Source organism: Cryptotermes secundus, unplaced genomic scaffold, assembly GCF_002891405.2.
Source record: "Cryptotermes secundus unplaced genomic scaffold, Csec_1.0 scaffold3047, whole genome shotgun sequence".
In the NCBI taxonomy this organism is placed as follows: domain Eukaryota; kingdom Metazoa; phylum Arthropoda; class Insecta; order Blattodea; family Kalotermitidae; genus Cryptotermes; species Cryptotermes secundus.
The window spans coordinates 83,356-106,670 of NW_019726320.1; the positions used below are offsets into that span (position 1 = coordinate 83,356).

Sequence of the window (23,315 nt, forward strand, 5' to 3'; positions counted from 1 at the left end):
AGATTTCTTGGTAATATATCCATAAATTCCGAGTGAAATGTGATCTGTCGGCTGTAAGGAACAGAATTGACGCTGCTGGACAGTGGTCATGTGGTTAGAGATGCCATTAACCACAGTTGATGGGTAATTTGTCTGTGAGTAGGAGGCAGTAAGTATTTGAGCTTTCCAATTGGCCGTGCCTACAGCGAGAATACATTAGTGAGAGCCATGCCGTGCCTAACATGTTTATGTGATAAGAATGTTTGTAACGGTTGGGTTGGTTTTAGTGTTCCAAAGTAAAAGTTAGTGCTAAGTTTGTAAAGGCTCCCTTAAATGTTATGCTTAATGCAATATGATTTATAATAGAGTGGTTTAAAGTGCTGTTGACATTTTATTTTCAAATGATCTAAACTACAGTTTGGTTTTAATGCTTTGTGGTGTCTTTTTGGAGATATAGACAAAGGAGGATAATATTAAAATGGATCTTAAATATGTTGTGAATATGTGCGCTTACTTCATCTGCTTAGGATAGTGTCCAGTGGTGTACATATAACTGTCCAGAAACTTCATGATGTATGGCAACATGGTTAACACTCCTGATTTCCATTCATGGCATATCCGGTTTGAATCCTGGCTGGGATACCGGTTGTGCTTACTGAGGGTTTTCATGCTTCTGTTAAGTCCTTGTAGGAAAATTGTGGGATAATATCTGTACTTGGGCCACAGCTGCTACTTTGCATGGCCTTTCCAGGTCACCGTTACCCAGTTTTATTATTTGATGTTTTTTTTTGTTGCTAGTGGGGTGGGACTAAGTCCCTTGTACTGCGGCCACTTCTGGCCTATTGTACCAGCCCCAGATGATAGGTGAGGGTGATTGTGGAGCAATTGGTGGAATGAAGATTGGCAGGGGAAACCGAAGTACTCGGAGAAAACCTGCCTCAGCGCCACTTTGTACATCACAAATCCCACTTGACCACACCCGGGATGGAACCCGGGCCGCCGTGGTGGGAAACCAGCGACTAACCGCTTGAGCTATGGCGCGGCCCTGGTGCAATACTAAGTGTAATAACAGTTGTGAGAACCCTTTATAATTGAACTAATTTTCTTATTTAGATAAGCTGTAATGAGCATCAATGTTTCAAGAAGGACTCTGGACCATGAAGTCTAGGAGTTTTAGTGATTATGAATGAGTAAATCTTGGTGCCGCTGATAAATGTAAAATGAGTAAACAAGAGGCATTAACATACATCGAAAGGTCATTAGTAAAGCAGAATAGAAATATAAGTGAGGAGTAACGCATTATCTTGCTTCATTTGTCTTTCTGACAGTGCCTGCTTCTTATCAGTCGGGACAGAGCGAAGTAATTTAAAGCAGTTCTTCTGGTTTCTGCATATAAAAGCGGCCATATTGGAATATAGTGGAAATATTGTGTATTTCATTGTACAATTTTTAAATATTTGTGAAGTGTGAAAGGAAATGAATGTATGTTATTGTTAAGTTATGGTGGAAACGTGACTTTTGTGTGTAATACAGTACATATACAAATTTTTGAAGTGAAGATTTAGACCTAAACAGGATCAGCAGGCTGGAACTAATTACATAATCATAATTTGTACACTTCACATGACGTTAAGACTGTTCAAAGGAGTATGATGAGACTTGCAGGACATTAGCATATATGAGAGAATTGTGAAATGCATACCAAATTTTGGTTGGAAAATCTGTAAGGAAGAAACCGGTTGAGAGACTTTTTTTTATTATTATTGCTAGTGGGGTGGGACTAAGTCCCTTGTACTGCAGCCACTTCTGGCCTATTGTACCACCCCCGATGATAGGTGAGGGTGATTGTGGAGCAGTTGGTGGAATGAAGATTGGCAGGGGAAACCAAAGTACTCGGAGGAAACCTGTCCCAGCGCCACTTTGTCCACCACAAATCCCACTTGACCATACCCGGGATCGAACCCGGGCCGCCGCGGGGGAAAGCCAGCGACTAGCCGCTTGAGCCATGGCGCGGCCGGTTGTGAGACTAAGCGTAGACGGTAGGGTAACATTAATTTCAATCCTAGAGGAGTAGGGTATGGAATGCAGTCAGGTGGCAGACCTGTGTGATGAACCTGAAGGTTCCACAGAGTAGAGAATTTTTTGATCTGCTGAGTAACTATCAGCTTTTCGGGAAATATCTTCACTATGTAGATAGATTGCTATCTGTTAGATTAGAAGTTATCAAGGTAGTAACGGAAGATTATGGTTTTCCATGATGTAAAGCTGTGTAAAGGAGCACGCGGTAGTGTGGTTGGTTGAGGCACTGTGCCACAAGCCGCGAAGGTCGTGGGTTCGAGTTCCGATAAGGTGGATTTCTTTTCAGTTGACCTAATCCTTCCTGCCGCACTATGGCACTGTGAATGACTCAGCCTCTAACTGAAATGAGTACCAGGAATCTCCCTGGGGGGTAAAGGCCGGCCGGCACGTAAGGCTGACAACCTTGCCGCCGTCTGTGAGCCGATTGTCTAGAAATGTGGGATCCTCAACGTCTCACAACCCTGTGGGCCTCCACGGCCTGTTACAGGGATAGTTTTACCTTTTTTGAGGCTGTGTAGTCTGGTAAATATTACCAGTGTTTTGGAGAAACTTGCTACTTCAATCTTCAGGGTAAAATAACAAGCCTATCAGTTCAGACTTAGCCCTAGTGCTTGTCCTTATATCATTGACTGCTTTTCCCCACTTGACATACTCTTCTACCTTGAAGATGGAGGCAGTGGGTCCCTCAGGAACGTTATTAAATATGTTGATTGTTCAGTTAAAACCCATTTTGGATATTTTTGGGTGAAGAAGTAGAGGCGATTAAAAATAACCCCCCTGGGTGCTGGAGCAAGGATCCCATTAATGTACTAGCTAATGAAACCTGTCAGCAACGAATTTCCTGTTCTACTGGTGCATTTTGTACCGTGACTGTTAGTGGGTTTCATCTGAACCATCACATCTCAGAAGACGGCTGTCTCTGGGCAAGAAAATCAGTTTTGAAAATGAGAGGTTGTTTATAGGGGGTCAGAATCATAAGCCTTAGTGTTAGCAGTGTTGAATGTTGAAGTTCTGTTTTCAGATGTGTCTTGATTGCTGATGAACTATTCGTTGCTATTCATGAACTGATATATGGTGACTTCAGTCATGAGCGAATGACATGCGGGTCCATAGTCTTGTGTATAGGAAATCCGTAGCTGAACAGTCAACTGTTAAGAAAGACAGAAGTGAAACTGGTGATAAGGGTAGCCCATGATCAGTGACACATGTTGGGTGCACAGAATGTATGATAATGGTGACTGTAAGAAGGGGAAAATGTGGAAGTCATCAAATATTCGTAGAAAACTATCCAGGTTTGGTCATCGTGTATGTTACATCGTTGGTTGTTCCAAACACAGCCACATTCCAGCGCCATCATTCAAGAGGCTCTGGAAAAGAGCAAGAAATTTTATTGTCCATATCCCCGATGAATTTATGTTCGCTGCATCAACGGAAATTAATTATGTTGTGTTCTTCACTGAAGAAGAAAAAAGGTTTGATGTTCATGTGTTTTTATGATAAAGTTTTAATGTTTGTTTTTGTAACAGTTGTGTTTTAAGATTTGGGCGGAGGTTTTTGTAAAATTTGTTCCCCCCACTTTTCTTGGTCAATCTTTATTTCACGTTTTTGTAATATTTGTGTTTGTTTTATTGCATTATTTTTATTTTATTTATTATACACATTTTACCATCGACCTCCTCTGTGGTCTAGTGGTCAGAGTTCCTGGCTACAGATCCAGAGGTCCGGGTTCGATTCCCGGCGCTATCATATTGTGACGTGGATGGCGCAACAGGAAGTAGGGGTCACGTGAACTCTGCGTTTCCACGAGTGACGTCACGTACCCCCCCCCCACTCCTATCATTACGCAACGCTCGGTAAACACCCTTCCCCGCAAGGCTGTGACTGTCTTCTTCAAGTCAGTCACATTGCGACTGAAGGTCAGTCAGTCTGTCTGTCTTGGTGTCGAGCCCCGACTGGGGCTCATGACCAGATTTTTTTTTATATGAAAGTTACTGTCCTGTTCATTTGGGGCGCCTTCTCTGACGAGATGTCGGGTCTGTCATTTATCAGTCATAGTCTGTGTTAGTAAGTCCATTGTCAGTATTTACATATATTTACAAATTTAATCTTAATTCCTATTTCTGTGTACACTATATACAAGGCCTCTGTCAGTCCTGGCTCAGTACAGCAGACTATGCCCTGTTTCTACCAGTATTAGCTACCACGGCAGTTCAGTCACTTGAACAGTCGTATGTCTGACCGCCGCTAAGTTTAAGCCCCTTATACTTTCTGTGGCTGGCTTCGCCTTGTCATCATTCATTGTCATTCTCATTATCATGATTTTGTATGACTTCTGCTTGTTGCCTGCATGCAGAAGTCATACAAAATCATGATAATGAGAATGTGTAGTCAAAGTCATATTGCGACTGACAATCAGTCAGTCATTAAATCTTGGTATCGAGCACCCTCCTGGGGCTCATGACCAGATATTTATTACTCCTCGACGGTCTTGTTTCTGTGAGGCGCCCTCTCTGACGAAAGGATGGGTCTGTCTTTTTATATGCCGATGGTCCTTGCCAGCGCAGTGTTTCTCGGGTCCTAGTCCCCTGGGACTTGCGACCATATTTTACTGCCTCAGATTTGAGACTTCCCTTTTCGTCGCCTCCTACGACTCGCAGGGTCACGGTGGAGGTATTCGACCCCGCCTCCACACGGGGAGAGAATGTGTACCAAGTCCAAGTCACATTGCGACTGACGGTCAGTCAGTCAATAAGTCATGGTGTCAAGCCCCATGTGGGGTTCATGACCAGACATTAATTATTACCGTTTGACAGTTACGGTCTTAATTTTGTGGGGCGCCCTCTCTGACGAGAGGACGGGTCTGTCTTTTGTATATACTGCTAGACCTTGCTAGAGCGGTCTTTCTCGGGTCTGAGTCCCTTGGGACTTCTAACCATATTTTACCGTCTCAGATTTGAGACTACCCTTTTCGTCACCTCCTACGACTCACGCAACAGGCGAGCCCGTGCAACGATTGTTGCTAGGCAATTAACGGCTGAGGGGATTCATTGCGCTGACCATATGACACCTTGTATCCGCTAAAGTTGGCACTAATTTCGCAGACAAGCGGTGGTCGCTCGGTCGGTATAGTTCGCTTGAGGACTAAAACCACGGAGTTTTTTCTTCACCATCATTACATTTTATATCTCTTCCTGTCTGAAATTTCAGCCCTTCTCAGGATCACAGGTTTCCATTCACTTTGCGCTTCACCATTTTGTTCTCTTAGCCCCACTTCATGTCCTCCCTCCTGTATATCTCTGACCCCGAAGATGGAATAAATATCAACACAGCCTACACAGTATTACCTCCCAGAAGGTGGTCATCTTCATAGCCGCTATTGTGAAGGCCATAGAGCTCACAACTGTTTTATTTCAAGAGTTAGCAATGCAGGTTTTGATCCTACTGCAGTAGCAGTGAAAGGGTTAACAGTTATAGTGTTATAATAGTGCAGGGCATGTAGCACGGATGGGGGAGAAGAGGAACACATATAGGATATTAGTGGGAAAGCCAGAAGGAGAGAGACCAGTGGGAAGACCAAGGCGTAGGTGGGTGGACAATATTAGAATGGATCTTAGAAAGATAGGATGGGATGGCATGGATTGGATTAATCTGGCTCAGGATAGGGAGCAGTGGAGGGCTCTTGTGAACATGGTAATGAACCTTCTGGTTCCATAAAATGCTGGAATATTCTTGAGTAGCTGCAGATTTGGCGGCTCCTCAAGAAGGGCTCAGCTTCTAGCAATAGACTGGATATGGAGAGTAGAAGATCACGTGATAGGTAAATAGGAATTGCAGTGAAACCATGATTTTGCATTTTTTGATGGGACCGTCTAAAATAAATGTAAAATAGCGGAAAATGTGAGACAAGGGAGATGAAAATGATTCAGTAAAATGGAAAATGTGGGTCACTTTGTCGCTTCAGCTAAGCCACTTAGAAATATACAGCAATGTAAATGCAAATACATTAATATGCCATGTTATTTATTTAACCTGTCAGGCTTATTTGTTTCTTCTTCTCCTTCTCCTCTTCCTCCTCCTTCTTCAGCTCTCAGTTGGAAAAATGTGCTTAGTTTACTAGTACAGGTCTTAAACATGTGGAACAGCACAATTTTCTTTTAGTTTTATTGAATTGAATGTTGTAAATGTAAAATTAGGCATACTTCCCTCATCAGGACTTGAAACATGAATGCCGTATTTGGGAAGAGATGCAAGTCAGGGTAAAATTGGCCAAGGTATAACATTGTTCCTACAGGTATTTGGCAGGGACCAAATGAAAAGTTCATTAAGTTTTGGGGTGGGAACTCAGAATCCGAGAGTGCAAACTCAGAGTTACAGTTTATTGTTTTTAATGGCATTGTCTAGTTACAGGCAGTTACTCCTGACAGTACATTCTTACCGTTTTGACAGCTGCTTATTTCACGGTCTACAAGCCTAACTGGAAAAGTAAAGGTAAAGTTGTCCCTGTGCTTAACTAATTAAGCACAATGCCATGAAGATGTATGGGGGAGTAGGTGTATAGATCCAAGTGTTCCTTACTTCAGCACTGGTTGGATGTAAGTTGTCAGCTTTACACCCCGGCCCCTTAACCCCTGTGGAAAGAGCTCCCAGTACCCATTTGATAGGTTGGGTGGGCCCCAGAGGCAGTCTGGACAACATGGAACAGTGAAAAGTCTTGAGCTCCAACCCCTTGGTTGTCCAGCCCGTAGCCACTTGCTGTTCCGGGTAAACAGCAAAAATTGAAAATGGTGGATTTTGTTATAATTCTGTAAGAAACTGTAATTAAATTGAGATGGTGTAATGAACTGCTTGAAGAGCTGAGCTGTAACTGTGGACATGTAATGTTTTGCAGGTGGATGGATGAATATGCCACAAGGCAATCCCAATATCCCTCGCGGTTTGGAATACCTTACTATGATTGACCAGCTGCTAGTACATCAAAAAGTGGAGTTGCTCGAAGGTGAGATATGTTTTGGAACAAATTAGTTGTAGCCGCTTGTCGTCATNATTTTAAAAAAGAAGAGTTGATAACAGACATAACTATGATGCAGTCAGATGCCTGATTAGTATGTTTCTAAAATTATCTTATCTACTGATGTATATACATAATTTGTAAATATCTGAGTAGGATATTAATGAATTGTAATCTGTAAATTTTTTCGTTGTAATCTTGAATGTTTTAGGTGCATAAGTCAAGTTTTAAAGTGTCCTGTTTTAGGTATTTGACGTTTTTATTAAAGAAATTAATGTTGTTAGAAGATTATGCACCTGTTATGATATTTTCATCAAAAATTTGAAGCAGAGCTATTGTAATTAGAATGAAAATATGTTGAAATTTCAATTTTGTTGTGAACTTTTATTTCAGATGTCTGTGGCCCTGATGTAAATATGCAGCTATGCATTGTTTGTTGTTTCAGCGTTTACTGGATTTGAAACTCAGAATAAATACACCATAAAGAACAGCATGGGACAGAAAGTTTACTATGCCGTGGAAGATTCAGACTGTCTCACACGAAATTGTTGTGGCCCCCTGCGGCCATTTGACATGAAGATTCTTGATAATTACAAGACGGAAGTGATTCACCTGAACCGGCCCCTAGCCTGCGACAGCTGCTGGTTCCCCTGCTGTCTGCAAGTAAGCTGCATTCAGTGTTTGTAGGACCTCTTTGTTGTTCATGCATATTGCTATCTTTATTTTTCTTAATATCTTGAATTTATTTGAGATTTATACAAAGGTTGCCCAGAAAACAATATTCAAGAGTGTCTTACATCTTTTTGGTGGGTTATTTTACAATTCTGTCAGTAAGTAGAGTATGTAGAATGAAATAATATGTCAGATTTCTAAAAAGAGCTAGTCCATTGGTTTAGATGCTGATATGTGACAGACAGATGAGGACGCAGGACTGCCACAATTTACTTAATGAAGAACGCTAATAATTGAGAATAAATTTTATTTTCTTCCGGTGTGTTGCTATCTGTGAAGCACAAAATCCAAATTTTTATTACTAAGTTTTTTTTGCCGTCAGTGTGTAATGCATAAATGTGGTGTCTGAGTTTGTGCTGTCACATAGCTGAAACCCGATTGTACTTTTATACATAACAGCAAGAGTTATGGCAGAACATTTTTCAATTTGATAACAGTTGCATCTCGAGAAGAGTAATAATTTCTGGGATATAATACCTTATAGTCCGTTGAAAGTCAACAAACATTTTGGAGAAACACGTCACTTCCATCTTCAGGGTTGAAGAGTAAGCCGAGTAAGAAACAAGCATGAAACAGGCAACAGGCAGAGCTTTGCTTATTGCCAGTTTCATGCTGGTATCCTGACAGAGGTTGACTTTCACTGTTTTATACGGGGTGATATCCCAGAAGGTAACACTCTTCATAATCTCCGCTTTGAGAACACCAAATCCTACATAGCTATGTCTTGTGTTGTAAAGCGTATGGAGGTATCGTCACCCCCTGGAACCGTCATTGGTTCAATTGAGCAGGAGTGGAGCATTCTCACCCCACAGTTTAACATCAAAAACAGTGCAGGCGATACAGTGCTGAAGATTGAAGGACCAATATGTACATTCAGCATCTGTGGAGATGTTGAATTCAAGGTTGGTTTCTTTCTTTGTATAGCCTGAGGTATAAACGCTACTTTTTAGTGATTTTGGTGTATTTTTAAGAGCAGATTACAAAAATATTATGGAAAATATTGCTATATTTGAAAAAGAAAAATGATTTTTTGGAAAATAAGTATGAAAATATTGTTGCATGTATCCTAGGTAACACAGCAAGAAATTTATGTGGATCTCGGATTAGACGAATGTTGCACTCTCTAATACAATTATTCGCACTTTTCATATGTTTCCTCCTCCTGCGCCGCTATTCTCGGTGGAGTGTCTTCTCTGTAATGTTTTGTGTCACTTTGTATTTCGGCCCGTTGTAATCTCGTCTCAATTCTGACCTGGTCTTCTCTTATATGCTGCTGTCAGATGGGCCAGAAGACACCATGTTCAAGGGTTTTGTTTCACGTGTTCTGTCTGCCAGTAGCTAGTGTTTTTCTGTCATAGTGGGAACTTCACTAGTTAGCTAGCGTATTCGTTGCCATGGATATCAGCTTCCAACAGCTAGCTTTACACTTTGTGCATCAAAACCTAGTGACCGAAACCATTGTACCATTGTCATGCAACTGCCCTAAACAGTTTGTTGCTTAGATTTGTCAGCCGTTGTATAGCAATGGATGCTATCTGATTCAAAATATTCTGGCCCTAGGTGGTATGCCACAATATGTACCTCTCATTAAGATTCAGTTTTGAGAGTAGCGACTCTGCAGTTGTTTTTTTGGAAAATGAAATTGAAATAATGGTCATGAGATTGTCAGTTGTTTTACTCGATCTCTGATTTCTTTCAAAGTTCCTAAGTACTTAGGAATAGCTCCATAACAGTTGAGAACCAAACTCATGTTGCTATAACATCTTTTTACTCAAATTAACTGACATAATAACCCCTTGAAGTTTTGTGAGATATGCTGCTTGTAGTTGACATTTCCTCTCCCTTGATAATGGTGGGTTATAGAAAATTATCAAGCTCAGATTGGAATCCAGAGAATTGAAATTTACCAGACTCACATATTTTCTTTGAAGGAGAGATTGTTTATTTTGTTCTGTGATGTTAAGTGTTTTAACATGTATTGTGATATTAGCAACAGATTTTCATCCTAAATGCTAGACTTACATTTTCAGAACCTTAAGGATGATAAGTATGCAAAATCACAGAGAAAATATTCTGAAATATGTGACTCGTGTGTGTATGATTGCTTTGATTTGTTAAAATGAGCTGACAATTGACACTAACAAAATCAGTTAAGTTGCATTTCAGCTCATGAAGATATCGATGTTTGTGTATATTTTCTTGACACATACTGTATAATGAATACATTTACTGTGTAGGTTCTGTCTAGAGATGGAGGTACGCAGGTGGGGAAGATCTCTAAACAGTGGGCTGGGCTGCTGAGAGAAGCATTCACTGATGCCGACTACTTCGGAATTACTTTCCCCATGGATTTGGATGTGAAGATGAAGGCGGTTATGATTGGCGCATGTTTTCTGATTGTAAGTACTGATGTGGGACTGCATATTCACTCTTGTACTATCAGATTTCATTTTTCATACCTGTATCTGCATAATTATTTGTAATGATATGTTGGTAGTCATGTCAGTGTATCAACTTTTGTATGGAAATTATGAAGTTATAAGGAATGTCTTAATGGTTACACCTTCAAATTACATTCTTAGACAATTTAGTGTACTCAGTACAGGATCTTTCTAAATTAGGTGGCACTTTTGTACAACCAATTCACTATGGTGTATTGATGAAACCCTATTCCGTGTAAGTGGTGAAGTGTACAAACATTACATCTCCAGATATGGGGAACAGAAAACCGATGTGTGCCCATGGAACATGAATTTAATACAGACATTTCCCAGAGCATGAATTGGTTGAGCAGCATCCATTGCATGGCCCCCTCAAACAAACAAACAAAAAATTCCATGGCCTGTAGTCCATGAGCAAACTATACCGACCGAGCGACTGTTGGTTGTCAGCAAAGTTGGTGCCATCTTTTTGTGGGTAGAGGGTGTTGGATGGTCAGCTCAACGGATCCCCACGGCCGTTAATCTCGGTTTTCTAGACCAGAGTCACTATTTCCTTGAAATAGCTCCTCAATTATCCTCATGAGGCTGAGTGGATCCCGTTCCAGACCCACTGTTTCTCAGAAAATCTGGTAGTGCCAAGAATCGAACATGGGACCTCTGGATCTGTAGCCAGGAACTCTAACCACTAGACCACAGAGGCAGTGCCTGGCCCCCGCAGTCACTTTCTTCCTCTGCAGCAGACTTCTCTTGTGGGACTACATCAGGAATCAAGTGCATAAGGTCCCATCACCATGAAGTCAATGATGAAACATGAAGGAGGAGGAGTGCTGTGTTGTTAAGACGGGAGGTGTGGGATGTTGATGAAGGAGGAGAAGTGCAGTGTTGTTAAGACGGGAGGTGTGGGATGTTGATGAAGGAGGAGAAGTGCAGTGTTGTTAACACATTGCGGACCGGTTGTTTTTCTTTAGGGTGTGACAGGAAATGAGCGTGATCATGTTACTGGCTAAGCTAGAAAACATTCCCGACGTCAACTATGCAGTAGTTATGATGCAGCGTGGCCACACAGCAAGATATAGTCGGGTTTGCAACATAACGCGTCAGAAAAGGGCCAATTGGCCCGCCCGGTCCACAACGTTATAGAAACTTAGAGGGCCAATTGGCCCCTCTGGTCCTGAATGTGTTAAGATGGGAGGGGTGGGATGTTGATGGAGGAGGAGTGCTGTGTTGTTAAGATAGGAGGGGTGGGATGTTGTTCATGATACCTGAGGACACGACATATATCACAGCAAAACTGGAAAATGCACTGTGAGAAATGTCTGTACTTTGTTTCATTTCTGTTCTTGTTTGAGATGCAGTTGTTTAAAAGTGCAACCTAGTGTAGACACAGCCTGTCACACCATGTGTAATGACTGCATTTGCAGCATGAACAAGCCTGTTAGAGTAAGTAGATGTACCCTCTTGCTTCCAGTGATCCCACTGGATCAGTGTTTCAGTTTCATAGCTTTTGCAACAATCCTTATGATTGTAGTGTTAGTAATACTTTTTCTTTCCTGTTTAGAGTACTGGAGGGGGGGGTGGGGTCATGCTTACCAAGGGAAGTTTGCGTTGTTACGTCAAATTATGGCACTAGTGTAACTCAGGACAGTGAGTAGTCTACAGGCTACATGACCAGGGAATCAGGGTTAACTTCCTGGCATGCGCTAGGATTGTTCTCTTCTGTGCGGCATCCAAGAAAATTCAGAGGCCTGCTTAGTCTCTCGTACACTGGGCCCTAAGAGTAAAGTATTGATGGTGTGAAGCTGACCGCAGGTATTCATCTAGTTAAGTTAAGAATGCGTAAAGCTATACGTCCACTGTCCACATGTCTTAATGGCATGATGCTTAACTGAGCGCAGAGACAACTTTTTCTGTTACAGTAAATTCAGCCATTGCATTTGACTTTTCTATTGCCTTTGATTATTGAAACATTGACTTCTGGTGTAAGAGCTGACACAGGACGAACATCCCACAATTTGGTGCTGTATTGAGATTACGGTCTTACGGGTCGTGATGCTAGCAGTAACGTGGATCATTACCAACATTCTGAAGTAACCTGTTGCCTCGTAAGCTCACAGTTTTACACTCAGAATATGGAGGCAACAACTGCCTCCGAAACATTGCTAATAATGTGCCACAGCTAAGAAGGTAATGATGCTCATTATCACCAGCGTCAGGATCTCAGATGTATTGATGCTGTGTTGTCTGAGCTAGACAGAATCATGAAATATATAGTTAATGTTGTCCCTGTGCTTAATTAAGCATTATTCAATGAAAATGTATGGGGGAGTGGAGGCATAGCTCCATCTTAACCTGAGCTCTAGATGGAGGTGAGTGGTCAGCTTCATACCCCTGCTGCTGTACCCTCGTAGGAAGAGCCCTTGGTAACCATTGGATAGGAGCATGCATGAGCCCCAGAATCCATCTGCACAATGCGGAGAAGAGAACAATCTCTTTCTCCTGCTGGAAGTAAATAACCGGGACTGTACCTTAGACAAACAAGACATTGTCTGCCATAGTGAGGTGTAACGTGTGTATCGTCATTTATATTAAATTTCATTTGACATAGGATGTGATGTTCTTTGAGAAACAAGGCAACAGAGAGTCTGATCGTCCCGGAATGTTTTGAGCCGGAAATCATTATGTATGATTTTGTTTTATGACTTTGATGACGTGAGGTAAGAGTTGCGAAATGTTGCTTCTCAGAGGCTGCAGCCTTGAAACTAACTGCACTTGCTAATGGATGGACGGAATGATGGTAGCATGATGTCTATATGTCTATATGTCTATATGTAGTATGTGTAATAGTAGTAGCAGATATTTGCACCTTTCTGCATCAACTAACCTTTTCACTCTTAAGTGGTCTCTTAACTTTGAGGGCAAAATGTATAAAGTAAGAAACAAGTTCAGAAATGTATGTATAATATGGAAATTTATTGGATTCCTCTGGCTCACGATAGGGACTGTTGTGGGTTGTTGTGGAAACGGTAATGAACCTTCTTGTTCCATAAAATCCTAGGAGTTTCTTGAGTAGGTGAGCAACTGATATCTTCTCAAGAAGAACTGAGCTCCATGAAGCTAGTTAACTAAACAGCTGCATGTTCCCCAATATTTATTAGTATTTTAGTTTGATCTTTCTTGAAAGGTAAATTCCAGTAGTGTACACCAACACATTATATTCTGTGTTTACTTCAATTTAAAGAAGACAGCATTGTATGTGCATTATTGTTAATATGTTTTTGGATATCTTTATAAATTTAAGCAGCTGTTTCATGTGTATGCAGTAGTTATTTGAGCTCTGTTAGTGTGCCGCAAATAGTAGATGTGCAGTTATCAATGCATCGTAGATGTGCACCACAGAACAACTATGGCTCATTCAGTTTCACTGCACATGTAGTGTCATCACAGAATACGTTTGTGGACCAACCAATTTCACCACATGTTCGGTGTCATCACAGAGTCTCATTATGGACTGCCTGGTTTCACAGCACATCCTTTGTCATCACAGAATCTCTTTATGGACCATTAAGAATCACCACTAGCAGATTTGCAGCAAAGCTACACATCACTATATTTCCTGTGATAGTAAATCCCTTAGTCTTGACATTCCAAATATATAATCTTTCCGCTCGTAGTGGTTAGTGTACGTATTGCCTGCTTTAACATTAAAACATTCTGCATTTTGAAGAGTAATGTGTTCTGGGATATGATACCATCTACTCTGACATGTGTTCACTGATGTTTGGGAGAACCTTCTGCCTTCATCTTCAGGGTGAAAGAGCAAGCTAGGCCAGCAGCCAGCAGCCAGCAAGAAACAAGGTGTTTGTGTGAAATATCGGTGTACATCTACAGGACTACAGAGTGTCACATTGCAGAACATAGTATCCACTCTTAGATCCTTAAATTAAATTCTGTGTTTTAATCATAAAGTATTTATATGTTTCATGTTCTCAGAATACAGTGTGTATTTCCATAAACAGCATTATTTGTTTGGTCTTTGTAATGTGTATGTGGTGTTTTCTGTTGAGGTATAAACGGAATTCTTAAATATTTAGGTACATCTCATGCTTCATGTAAGAAATCAGGCAGTCAGGTTTGTTCTGCACTTATCACATGCATGTGACCACAGTTATGAGAAGTGGAAAATGCAATTTTAATTGAATCCTTGGCTGCAGATTCAGTTTGTATTTAATCCTCTGACTGCCAAACCCTGCCATAAAACTACCTGCTGGAAACACCATTGCTTCAAGAGGGTAAATACAGTTGCATGGGAAAACTGGCAATGCCTTCTCAAATGACCTTGAAACAACCACAGGTATAAATCCTGAGAAAGCCTGCTCTTTCTTCTAAATATTGATATGTCACACTTGCCATTTATCAGCAGAATTCCTCTGTCTGACTTAATTGGCTTGTGGTATGTGAAGGGTGAAGTTTTATATCAGCTAACATGGTTTTGGGCTTTCTTGTTGGGTACATAGTGTGTAATATGTAAATAACACTTACTTGTCTTTACAGCGTGTTCTGTTTAATTTAATAATATAGAGGCTTGCGAAAAATGTGTTTCATATTGAGAGATTATTTAATACATATTTTTGTTGGATATTCTATAATGTTATTAAATTATAAAGTGTGTATGATAATATTGTGATCTAATTATCTCCATGTGGTGAGCTGAAGAGGCTGTAGTAACAAACTAACTTTTATACCCTAACTTGAACTCAGTCAAGTTTCTCAAGTTTTTCATTACAGTCATGTACCAGACTGAGTCTGTTTTTTGTGTGGTAGTTCTACACTGCACTTAGTTTAGTGTTGGCCGTGCCACAGCTCAAGCGGTTAGTCGCTGGCTTCCCACCACGGCAGTCCGGGCTCAATCCCGGGTCTGGTCAAGTGGGATTTGTGGTGGACAAAGTGGCGCTGGGGCAGGTTTTCTCCGAGTATTTCGGTTTCCCCTGCCAATCTTCATTCCACCAATTGCTCCACAATCACCCTCCCCTATCATCTGGGGCTGGTACAATAGGCCAGAAGTGGCCGCAGTACAAGGGACTTAGTCCCACCCCACTAGCAATAAAAAAGATAGTTTAGTGTTTTACGTTTTTCAGTTCAGCCATACACCAGAATTAATATGGATGGATTTTGGCTATTTTATTTTTGCACAGTTAGAAATTAAATGGTGCAGTGATTTTTCTGCAGAAATAGTTGGACCAGGTGGGGTCACATGGGGTAAAATAAAATTGTACCTCAGAAGGTAAAATTGTGTTTTTGTGGTGAATCACTCTGGTCTTTTCTCACCAGGAGTGGAAATGATGAAAAGTCAATTTACTGAGCATAACTATACTTCTGACACATGATGGTGAATGTGATGGCTAATACACAGCTTCATGTACATCTCTGAACTGTTGTGGGGATTAGTGTTCATGTTTAGAAAGCTGTAACTCATAAGTCATAAGAAAACTTTGTTGGGCTGGCGGGCAGAATAGCACACACTAGACCTTACTAGTCTTGAACCCAAGACCTTAAACACTGAATTTATATGTATATTTATTTATGGTTCAGTTGGTGTTTAATCACCGAACAGATTGAGTTGTGGTAATGTGTAACTATATTTTTTCATCGTGTCGAAGCAGGCGGAAGCCAAGAAGGTCAGATAGACAATAACTGGATGCATTAGTTATAATATTTATGAATGATGTGTAATTACGGATTTAGCCACATCCGAAGGCACGCGTTAGATACCGGCTACGAAAACTTATGAACAAGAAGATCAGTTGAATTGTTCATAGATTTGTATAATGTGTAATGTACAGAGAACTGTATAAGTGTTAATGCTGTGTTTTCTTGTTCCCACAGGATTATATGTTCTTTGAAAAGTCAGGGAACAGAGAAGGGGATAGCATTGGAATGTTCTAACGCAACTGCAAGACTTATTGCGTGAACATGGCAACTATATGGGACAAAGTTTTTCCCATACTTTACACATAAATGCCTTATGTTAAAAGTTAATGCTGCTAATGTCTATTTAATGTGGTTTTAAAAGTTTATGAGAGAATTCTAATATGTTATAGGAATATTTTCATTGAACATTGTCCATCATGCAGGAGGAGGATCTAATGACCACTAATGAAGAAGCCAGTTATCTACAAACTTTATTAATGGTAGCAATCACATGGTTTTAATTGTGTCTGTCTGGTCCATTGTTATTATAATATTGTTTACCATCAATTTATTTCTGTCTCTTTTACACACTCAACATTATCCATCTTGTAGGTCTTATACTAAAACACAGTGTTTGAGAAACTGAGTTTGCTTCCATCTTCAAGCAAATGGGGAACTAAACTGATGAATCCATTCACATGAGCTGTCCCAACAACTGGCCTAGTTGTGCTTATTGTGTAAAACCTTATTGACTGACTAATCATACGTTCACATTCACTCGCATTCAGTCAGTTGGTCAGTCGTCACATCCTTCTTGAGATACTAATAGCTGCCCAGCCTTTTATAGAATGACAGGGTCCATTACCGTGTCCATAAGAGCTTGCCTCTGTTCCCTATCCTAAGCCACCTGAATCAAGTCCATACTCTCCAATCCTTTTTAAGATGCATTTTAGTAGTATTCTCTGAGCTGTGGCTAAGTCTTTCTCAAGTGGTCCCATTTCTTTCAGGTCTTTCTAGCAAGACTTAAGCATTTCTCTTCTCTCTCGAACACATGCTACATGCAGTGTCCATCTCATACTTCTTGATATCATGATCCAAATAAAATTTTATGAGGAGTACAAATTCTCATGCGGTTTTATTCAGCATCCTTTTGGTTATAAACTCTAGGCAGTGGGTAATGTTCTGGGTGAAAAGACTGTCAGTGATGTAGCTTCATAAAAATATTTGTGAATCAGTCAGTCATCATCATCCTTTGTTTTCATCTTGTTCATTCATAAATGTTTGTGACCAGTTGTTCCTTCACTCTGTATCTCCTTCTGAGGTGTGTGTACCTTTCTTGTACTCTAGCCCATATCTGCTCCATTCTAGGGCCACCCTCTAGAACATCATGTATCTTGAATATTATCCTCTTGGTTGTGTTTTCCATTTGGATAATGGACAGTGTTCAGAATGAGTATAACCATGATGATGCATAATTGTGCACTTAATTAATTTATCCAGAATTGGTAATTACCTTTAATTTTTAATTCCCTTTATACTATTTATGAAAATTGAACTGAACTGAACCACATGTGAAATCTTCACATATTATTACTGTACTTGCTTGTACATCATTTGTATAATATTGAGCAGCTAGCTGTATTGTATTTGTGATGGCTCTATACATTATTGCCGTTGATAAGATTCTTAATACATTCACTGCTAATGATTCTGTGGCGACCCCGCTGTCCCAGCAACAGAGACAACTCGCAGCTTCTAAAGCAGCTGGAATATTCAGGCAGTTTGTATACCTGATAAGTCTGAAGCACTTATGTTCAAATTTTCAGTAATTTTTATGTGTTTCTAAAATAAAATTGCATTAATTAGTATTTTGGCATTGGCATGGATGACTTGGCAGAGACATTACAGAAGTAATATATATGCTATTATAAAATTTAGTGTATGGATAATTCACAATTTCTCATTCCTTAACTCTTCCACTATTTCAGTGTTTCTTTTTGTGCGCTAGACTAGCCCTAATTGTTGTTTCCCCCCATATTTTTCATGATTTTTTTAGGTTAGCTTAATACTTATGATTGCATAAAGTTCTTCCGTTCATCTGTTGGTGGCAGTACCTGGCAAACTATCGGCAAGAAGACACGTTCCCCTAAACTTGACAGATGAGGAGGTTCATGTGTTAACTCTGCTGTACTGGTACCTATCGATGCAGCTATTCTCAGGACAACACTAATGTAGTGGAATTTAAACATGAGATGATCAACAGCGCAGCTCATTTTGTTATGGTGTGGGTTTTTGTAGTGATAGTGCTCCACACTTCTTTTCAGGATGTGCTTATTTCCAGTCTTATCCAGATCCATTGGCTGTCCTGATGTTTTTTATGGTTTTCCTCAGTTCTTCCAGGCAAATGTCAGGATAGTACCTTGATTAGGATGCAGCTTATACCTTCCAGATCCTATCCAACTCAGTAACAATCCTGCCATTTGGTACTATGTTGTGTAGATGTTGACAGCATCATAAAGTTATCATGTTTAATAAATAGTGTTCTTTCAGATTTGAAAAGAAAAACTCATGCTAAAATATATTATATAACAAAGTAATATATGATTCTGGAAAGAATTCAATCCTTCACGTATTCTGTCACTGCTGTGTGGACTGAGTCATGGAATGTGCCAACCTACATTACAGTCCTCTGTTGTTTTCTGTAAGGTGACATTTTTCTGCTATACTTCATGTGTTGCTTATTAGTACTCATTGTATCCTGTGATATCTAAAATTAGCATGTCCTTCATGGTAGCTTTTGGTTATATTTTTTTGTAATGACACTAGGATTGAAGCATAAAAAAGTCTAGTATTACAGACTATATGTACTGAAGCATTTCGTGAACTTCATAGAAATGATAAATAATTCATATTGGATGTTTCAGATTATGAGTCTGCTTATGCAGGTGTTTTTGTTTTTGAAACGTCTTTATTGATCTAATTTACTTATTTTTTTAACGTATGCTTCTTGCTTTTTCATATATAAGTAAGTATGATCAGGCTCAGTATTTCAATTTTATGTTTATGTTACTTTAAAATAAAGTTTACTCTTAATTTTTAGGGGTTAATGGAGCAGAGAGAAATCATAGATAATAAATAAACTACATTAATCCAAAGTTAGCTTATTTTAAATCTGATACACTTTGGATTATATATTATGTAGTACAAGACTGATTTTCTGCTTAGTGTAAAGTTGGGTGATTTCAGGGCACTTTCATGCAAAAAGTATGAAAATGTTCTGTTAACCACAATGTTTTTTTTTATTGAAAACTATCTTCGAAAGATTCAACTTGCAGATGGCAGCAACTGAGTGAATAGCTTGTGATGTAACAGGGCTGTAAATGTTACGAAATGTGACTGTGTATAATCTCCACACATAATTGGTTGTGTACTGTATAATTTCAATAGAGTAGCTTTGGTTAGTGTTACTGTCATGGATCCATATTGAGGTGTATGTAATTGTGCATTTATTTTAAATTTAATATGATCACTAATTTAATGTTTAAACTGATGGAAATGTTAATACAAAAATATGTTCATCATTAAATAACTGATGTTAATAGTCACACTACATCGATGCCTGAGGACATGGAAGGATTCAACAGATTATTGCTTATTTCAGTTTGGATTTCTCAGTGAGCTTCAAAATATTTTTCATGCTTTTTGAAGTGTAGGGAATTTGTCTTTCTGTATGAAAGCAGTAGTTGATAATTATGTAACTGCACATTGCACATGGGGTGATGAATATGAATTTGGTTTGTGGGTTGTGTGAAGGTGTTAAAATTGAAGACTTTTGGTGGTGCTGCTCTTGTGTAGTATGGTGGACAGGTAGTAATGTTCTGAGGCAACCTGTTGCCTTTATCTTGGATGTGGTAGGTGAGGGTTCCTCAGAGACATTCGATACCTATTTGCCATGCTACACAGAGTCACATCTCAGAAGTCTGCAATCTTAATACCTTTTTGAAAACCTAATTTCTCACATGTGAGAATATTCAGATAGGCTTGATATGTCATAAATATTTGATATTTTATATAAAATATGTGGTTCCATGAAGAAAATTAAATGCACAAAGTTCCTCACCAAAGAACACATTTTGTAAGTTTCTGAAGGGGATTGTGGTTTCTTCTTGTAATTTGGCAGCTGTATTTACCATTTGCCCAACCTTTCTCAAGATATGAACGAATGGCATATATAACTGGATTTATCGCATAAATACATGCTTGAAAAACTTATATTCGCGATGTCCAGAAGTTCATACATATGGATTCCACCACACGGTTCTGTGATGAACTTAGAAATGAGAATGGCCCTTGACAAAATTATTGACTGACACATAATTTTCGTAGAAAGCATGATGAAAGTTTAATGTGACGTAGCAACGAACATTCAACTTTTAATTCTTTTCATTGAAAATCATATGTTGACTGAGATTTTATCAATGGAAGTTTTATCCTCGGTGTTCATAACAGGATTGTGCAGTGAAATCTGTGGGTACAAATTTTCAGATATCATGTACACAGGCATGATATGGAAATGTGTACAGCCATCTGTGGCATTAATATACAAAATGCGCATGATTTGAAGTGATGTAATGATTTGCAGCTAAACGAAAATCAACCTACATGTTCTATGGAAAAATAAAGATAATATTCCACCACAAAAATGTTTTGAGTGACCTTCATGCAGAGTTGACTTTGTACATGAAAGAAATTATTTGTACAGGTGTGTAATATTTATCTTTTATTTCAAATACAGATTAGTTTTTAGGTGTGTGTTCATTATTTTACCACCATCTTCACTGTGAGAAACTGTATCATGTCACATCTGAAAGACTAGTCTTTCTACATTTATGTTTTGAAATCACTGCCTCTATTTCCTCTTTATCTTCTTTGTATTTGGCTTTTATTATTCTTTAAATCAAAAGAATTCAGAACACATATGGATAAATATCACATACTTGTGATTCCAATACATACATTGATCTTTCAGCATATATTTTAATTATACATGAAGTGGAATTCTGATCATAATAGGTTCTTTTCAGATTTAGTTTGTGTATAGCAGAAGGTAATGTTTGTGTATGTGTCTCTGTAATGTGTACATAGTGGATTTTATGGTCATTGAACCTTCTGATATCTTGACGAATAGAACCGTGACATAACATTTTTTATTTGTAAACAATTGTAAGTTTGGATCTTGTATCACCAGTATTTAGATGGTGTGTGGCATGATTATCTTTACAGGTGTTGTACATCCCTGAAATGAAATTAAGAATTTGAGGTTCTGGGAACTACTGCTTTAAGGCAGACATACTCCGTTTCTTCTTGGTGTTGATGGAGGGTGTTCAGGACAGTCAGGATATGAAATTCATTTCTAAGTATAGTTTACTATATAAGATTTGAAGCATATGATCATTGAAATGTAATGCTGTAATTTGGTGAAAATCTACTCCCTTACTACCTTGTCCTGCAAGATGCATGTGTCTCGCTGGTTTCATCAGGCAATATTTAGAGATCCCTAGGTGTGTTTACATGTCAGAGTGACTATTGTATATATTTAGATGCCTCTACACCAGCCAACTGTACTGTATATATAGAAGTGTTAATTCTGTGTGTTGATAAAAATAATTTTAATACCATGTGCACTTGGGTAGAACAGGATGGTGGTGGGGATACGTGGGAGGAAGTCTGTGACGAGGAAGTTATACAGCCGCATGCCCTTTTATGTAATACATGGTTTGGCAAACTGCAAGGCACAGAGTTCTGAAGAATTATTAAAATATAATTGTATCCTCAATTCCGGCAGATGGTTTTTTCGTGAATTCATGGAAACTCTTACCTCATTATTCATGCATACATATTGTACTGCTTTCACATATGACCCATGTATCAATAAAAAATCAAAGCACAGAACTGCTACCATCTAGTGGCAAACGGAAATTCCTGCAGAAACTTATTTAATTAGCTTATAGATGGTGAGGCAAGACTTCCTTTGGACTATAATCGAAGTTCGCTTGCTCTTAATGAATTATAAAATCTGGTTGATGTGGTGAATAAAAATTAACGCTTTCAAGACTGAATTTCTTCTAAACATTGTGTAGAAATAATTCAGTTCACACCTAATAGGAAAGCAAAATGTCAGTGATAAAACGACTTAACTTGTTAATGCTGTTTTTGTATAAATGGAGCATTCATTTCCAGTACCAGATTATTTGTGCTTGGAACTGCGGCAAAGACTTTGCAGGAGAGAAAAAGAGGGATATACCAGCAGTGTATGAAAATGATTGTAAAATGTTTCTACCTAATTTTCTACTTATGTATATAGTCTCCCTGCTTCTCAGAACATTCGTGCAGCAGTCCACAAGTTTTCTGATGCTGTTAGAAAGATAGAACTCTTTGGACTGAGAGTAAAGCGAGTCATGCACTGCGTCCTCTTCCTCCTCCTCATCATCATCATCATCTACAAATTGATGACTTCTGTGAGCCCCCGTTTGATTTATTTAGAGGTCGACTGACACGCATTATCAGAAAAACAGAAGGATGTGGAAAAAGGAAATAATTGTTCATGTGATGTCATGTCCATCCTCATAAAAATGTAAGAATTAAGTACTTGAGGGTTTGCCTGCCATAGTATACAGTATGGACGCAGTGTCCAGTCTGATGCCCACACATTGAAGATGACAAAGAAGCATTATGTCCCTAAGTATTTGTCAACCTGCACCAGAAGTGAGAAACCTACATTCAGTTTCAACACCTTCAGCATTAGAATAGTTAATGTAATTACATGCAGTAACATACATCCCTCTTAAAGAACAGAGTCGTTTTACCTGCCTGCAGCAGTTACTGTACCCATATCGTTTTTAGAAATATTTTGTAGACAGGCTGTGAAAACAAAATTTTTTTATTGGGTGATTAGCTGTTTGAATGAGAAATGAATTTCCATTTTAATGGCAGTCTGATCGTCCATCATCAGGGATTAATTGTTTGAGTGATGCAGCAATGTGGTCAGTGTGTACATGCAGTTGCTCTTGGAATCTGATGCCTCGTTGCAAAGGGACTCGTGGAGAGAACAGTGGGTGGAGTCAGGTGTTCTCTTATATCCAGGGAAACCCCCCTATTTCCTAACGTGGGAAGACTCGGATGTTAGGAAACGTTACTAGTGGCTGTGTGTTGAAGGTGCTTCTTCATTGATGTATGCTGGTAGCCAGGGTCCATGATTAGCATAGACTGCAGCCTGTATTGCAGTTAAAGTTACTGGGATGTAACAGGGCTGCACTGGTGGGCATGTACTGTGTAGTTCTCACTAGTATTGTACTATACTGTACAGTAGTTAATTGTGTGCAATACTG

General features: G+C 39.3%; 1 protein-coding gene across 5 annotated transcripts in view; it reads left to right on the forward strand.

Moving 5' to 3' along the window:
* LOC111864215 (phospholipid scramblase 2) overlaps positions 1-20,733 on the forward strand; it is a 37,639-nt gene extending 16,906 nt beyond the window's left edge. For 2 of the 5 annotated variants that reach the window (XM_023851297.2, XM_023851300.2), the window contains 6 exons: positions 6,947-7,054; positions 7,512-7,729; positions 8,536-8,700; positions 10,036-10,197; positions 12,845-12,953; positions 16,123-16,209. In XM_023851297.2, coding sequence (XP_023707065.1) covers positions 6,947-7,054; positions 7,512-7,729; positions 8,536-8,700; positions 10,036-10,197; positions 12,845-12,904 — 713 coding nt within the window. In that variant the 3' untranslated portion in view covers positions 12,905-12,953; positions 16,123-16,209. Of the gene's footprint in view, positions 1-1,310; positions 1,462-3,079; positions 3,531-6,946; positions 7,055-7,511; positions 7,730-8,535; positions 8,701-10,035; positions 10,198-12,844; positions 12,954-16,122 lie in introns of those variants that run through there. The other 3 variants (XM_023851301.2, XM_033751348.1, XM_023851299.2) reach the window with 3 other exon arrangements.
* Positions 20,734-23,315: the final 2,582 nt, after the last annotated feature.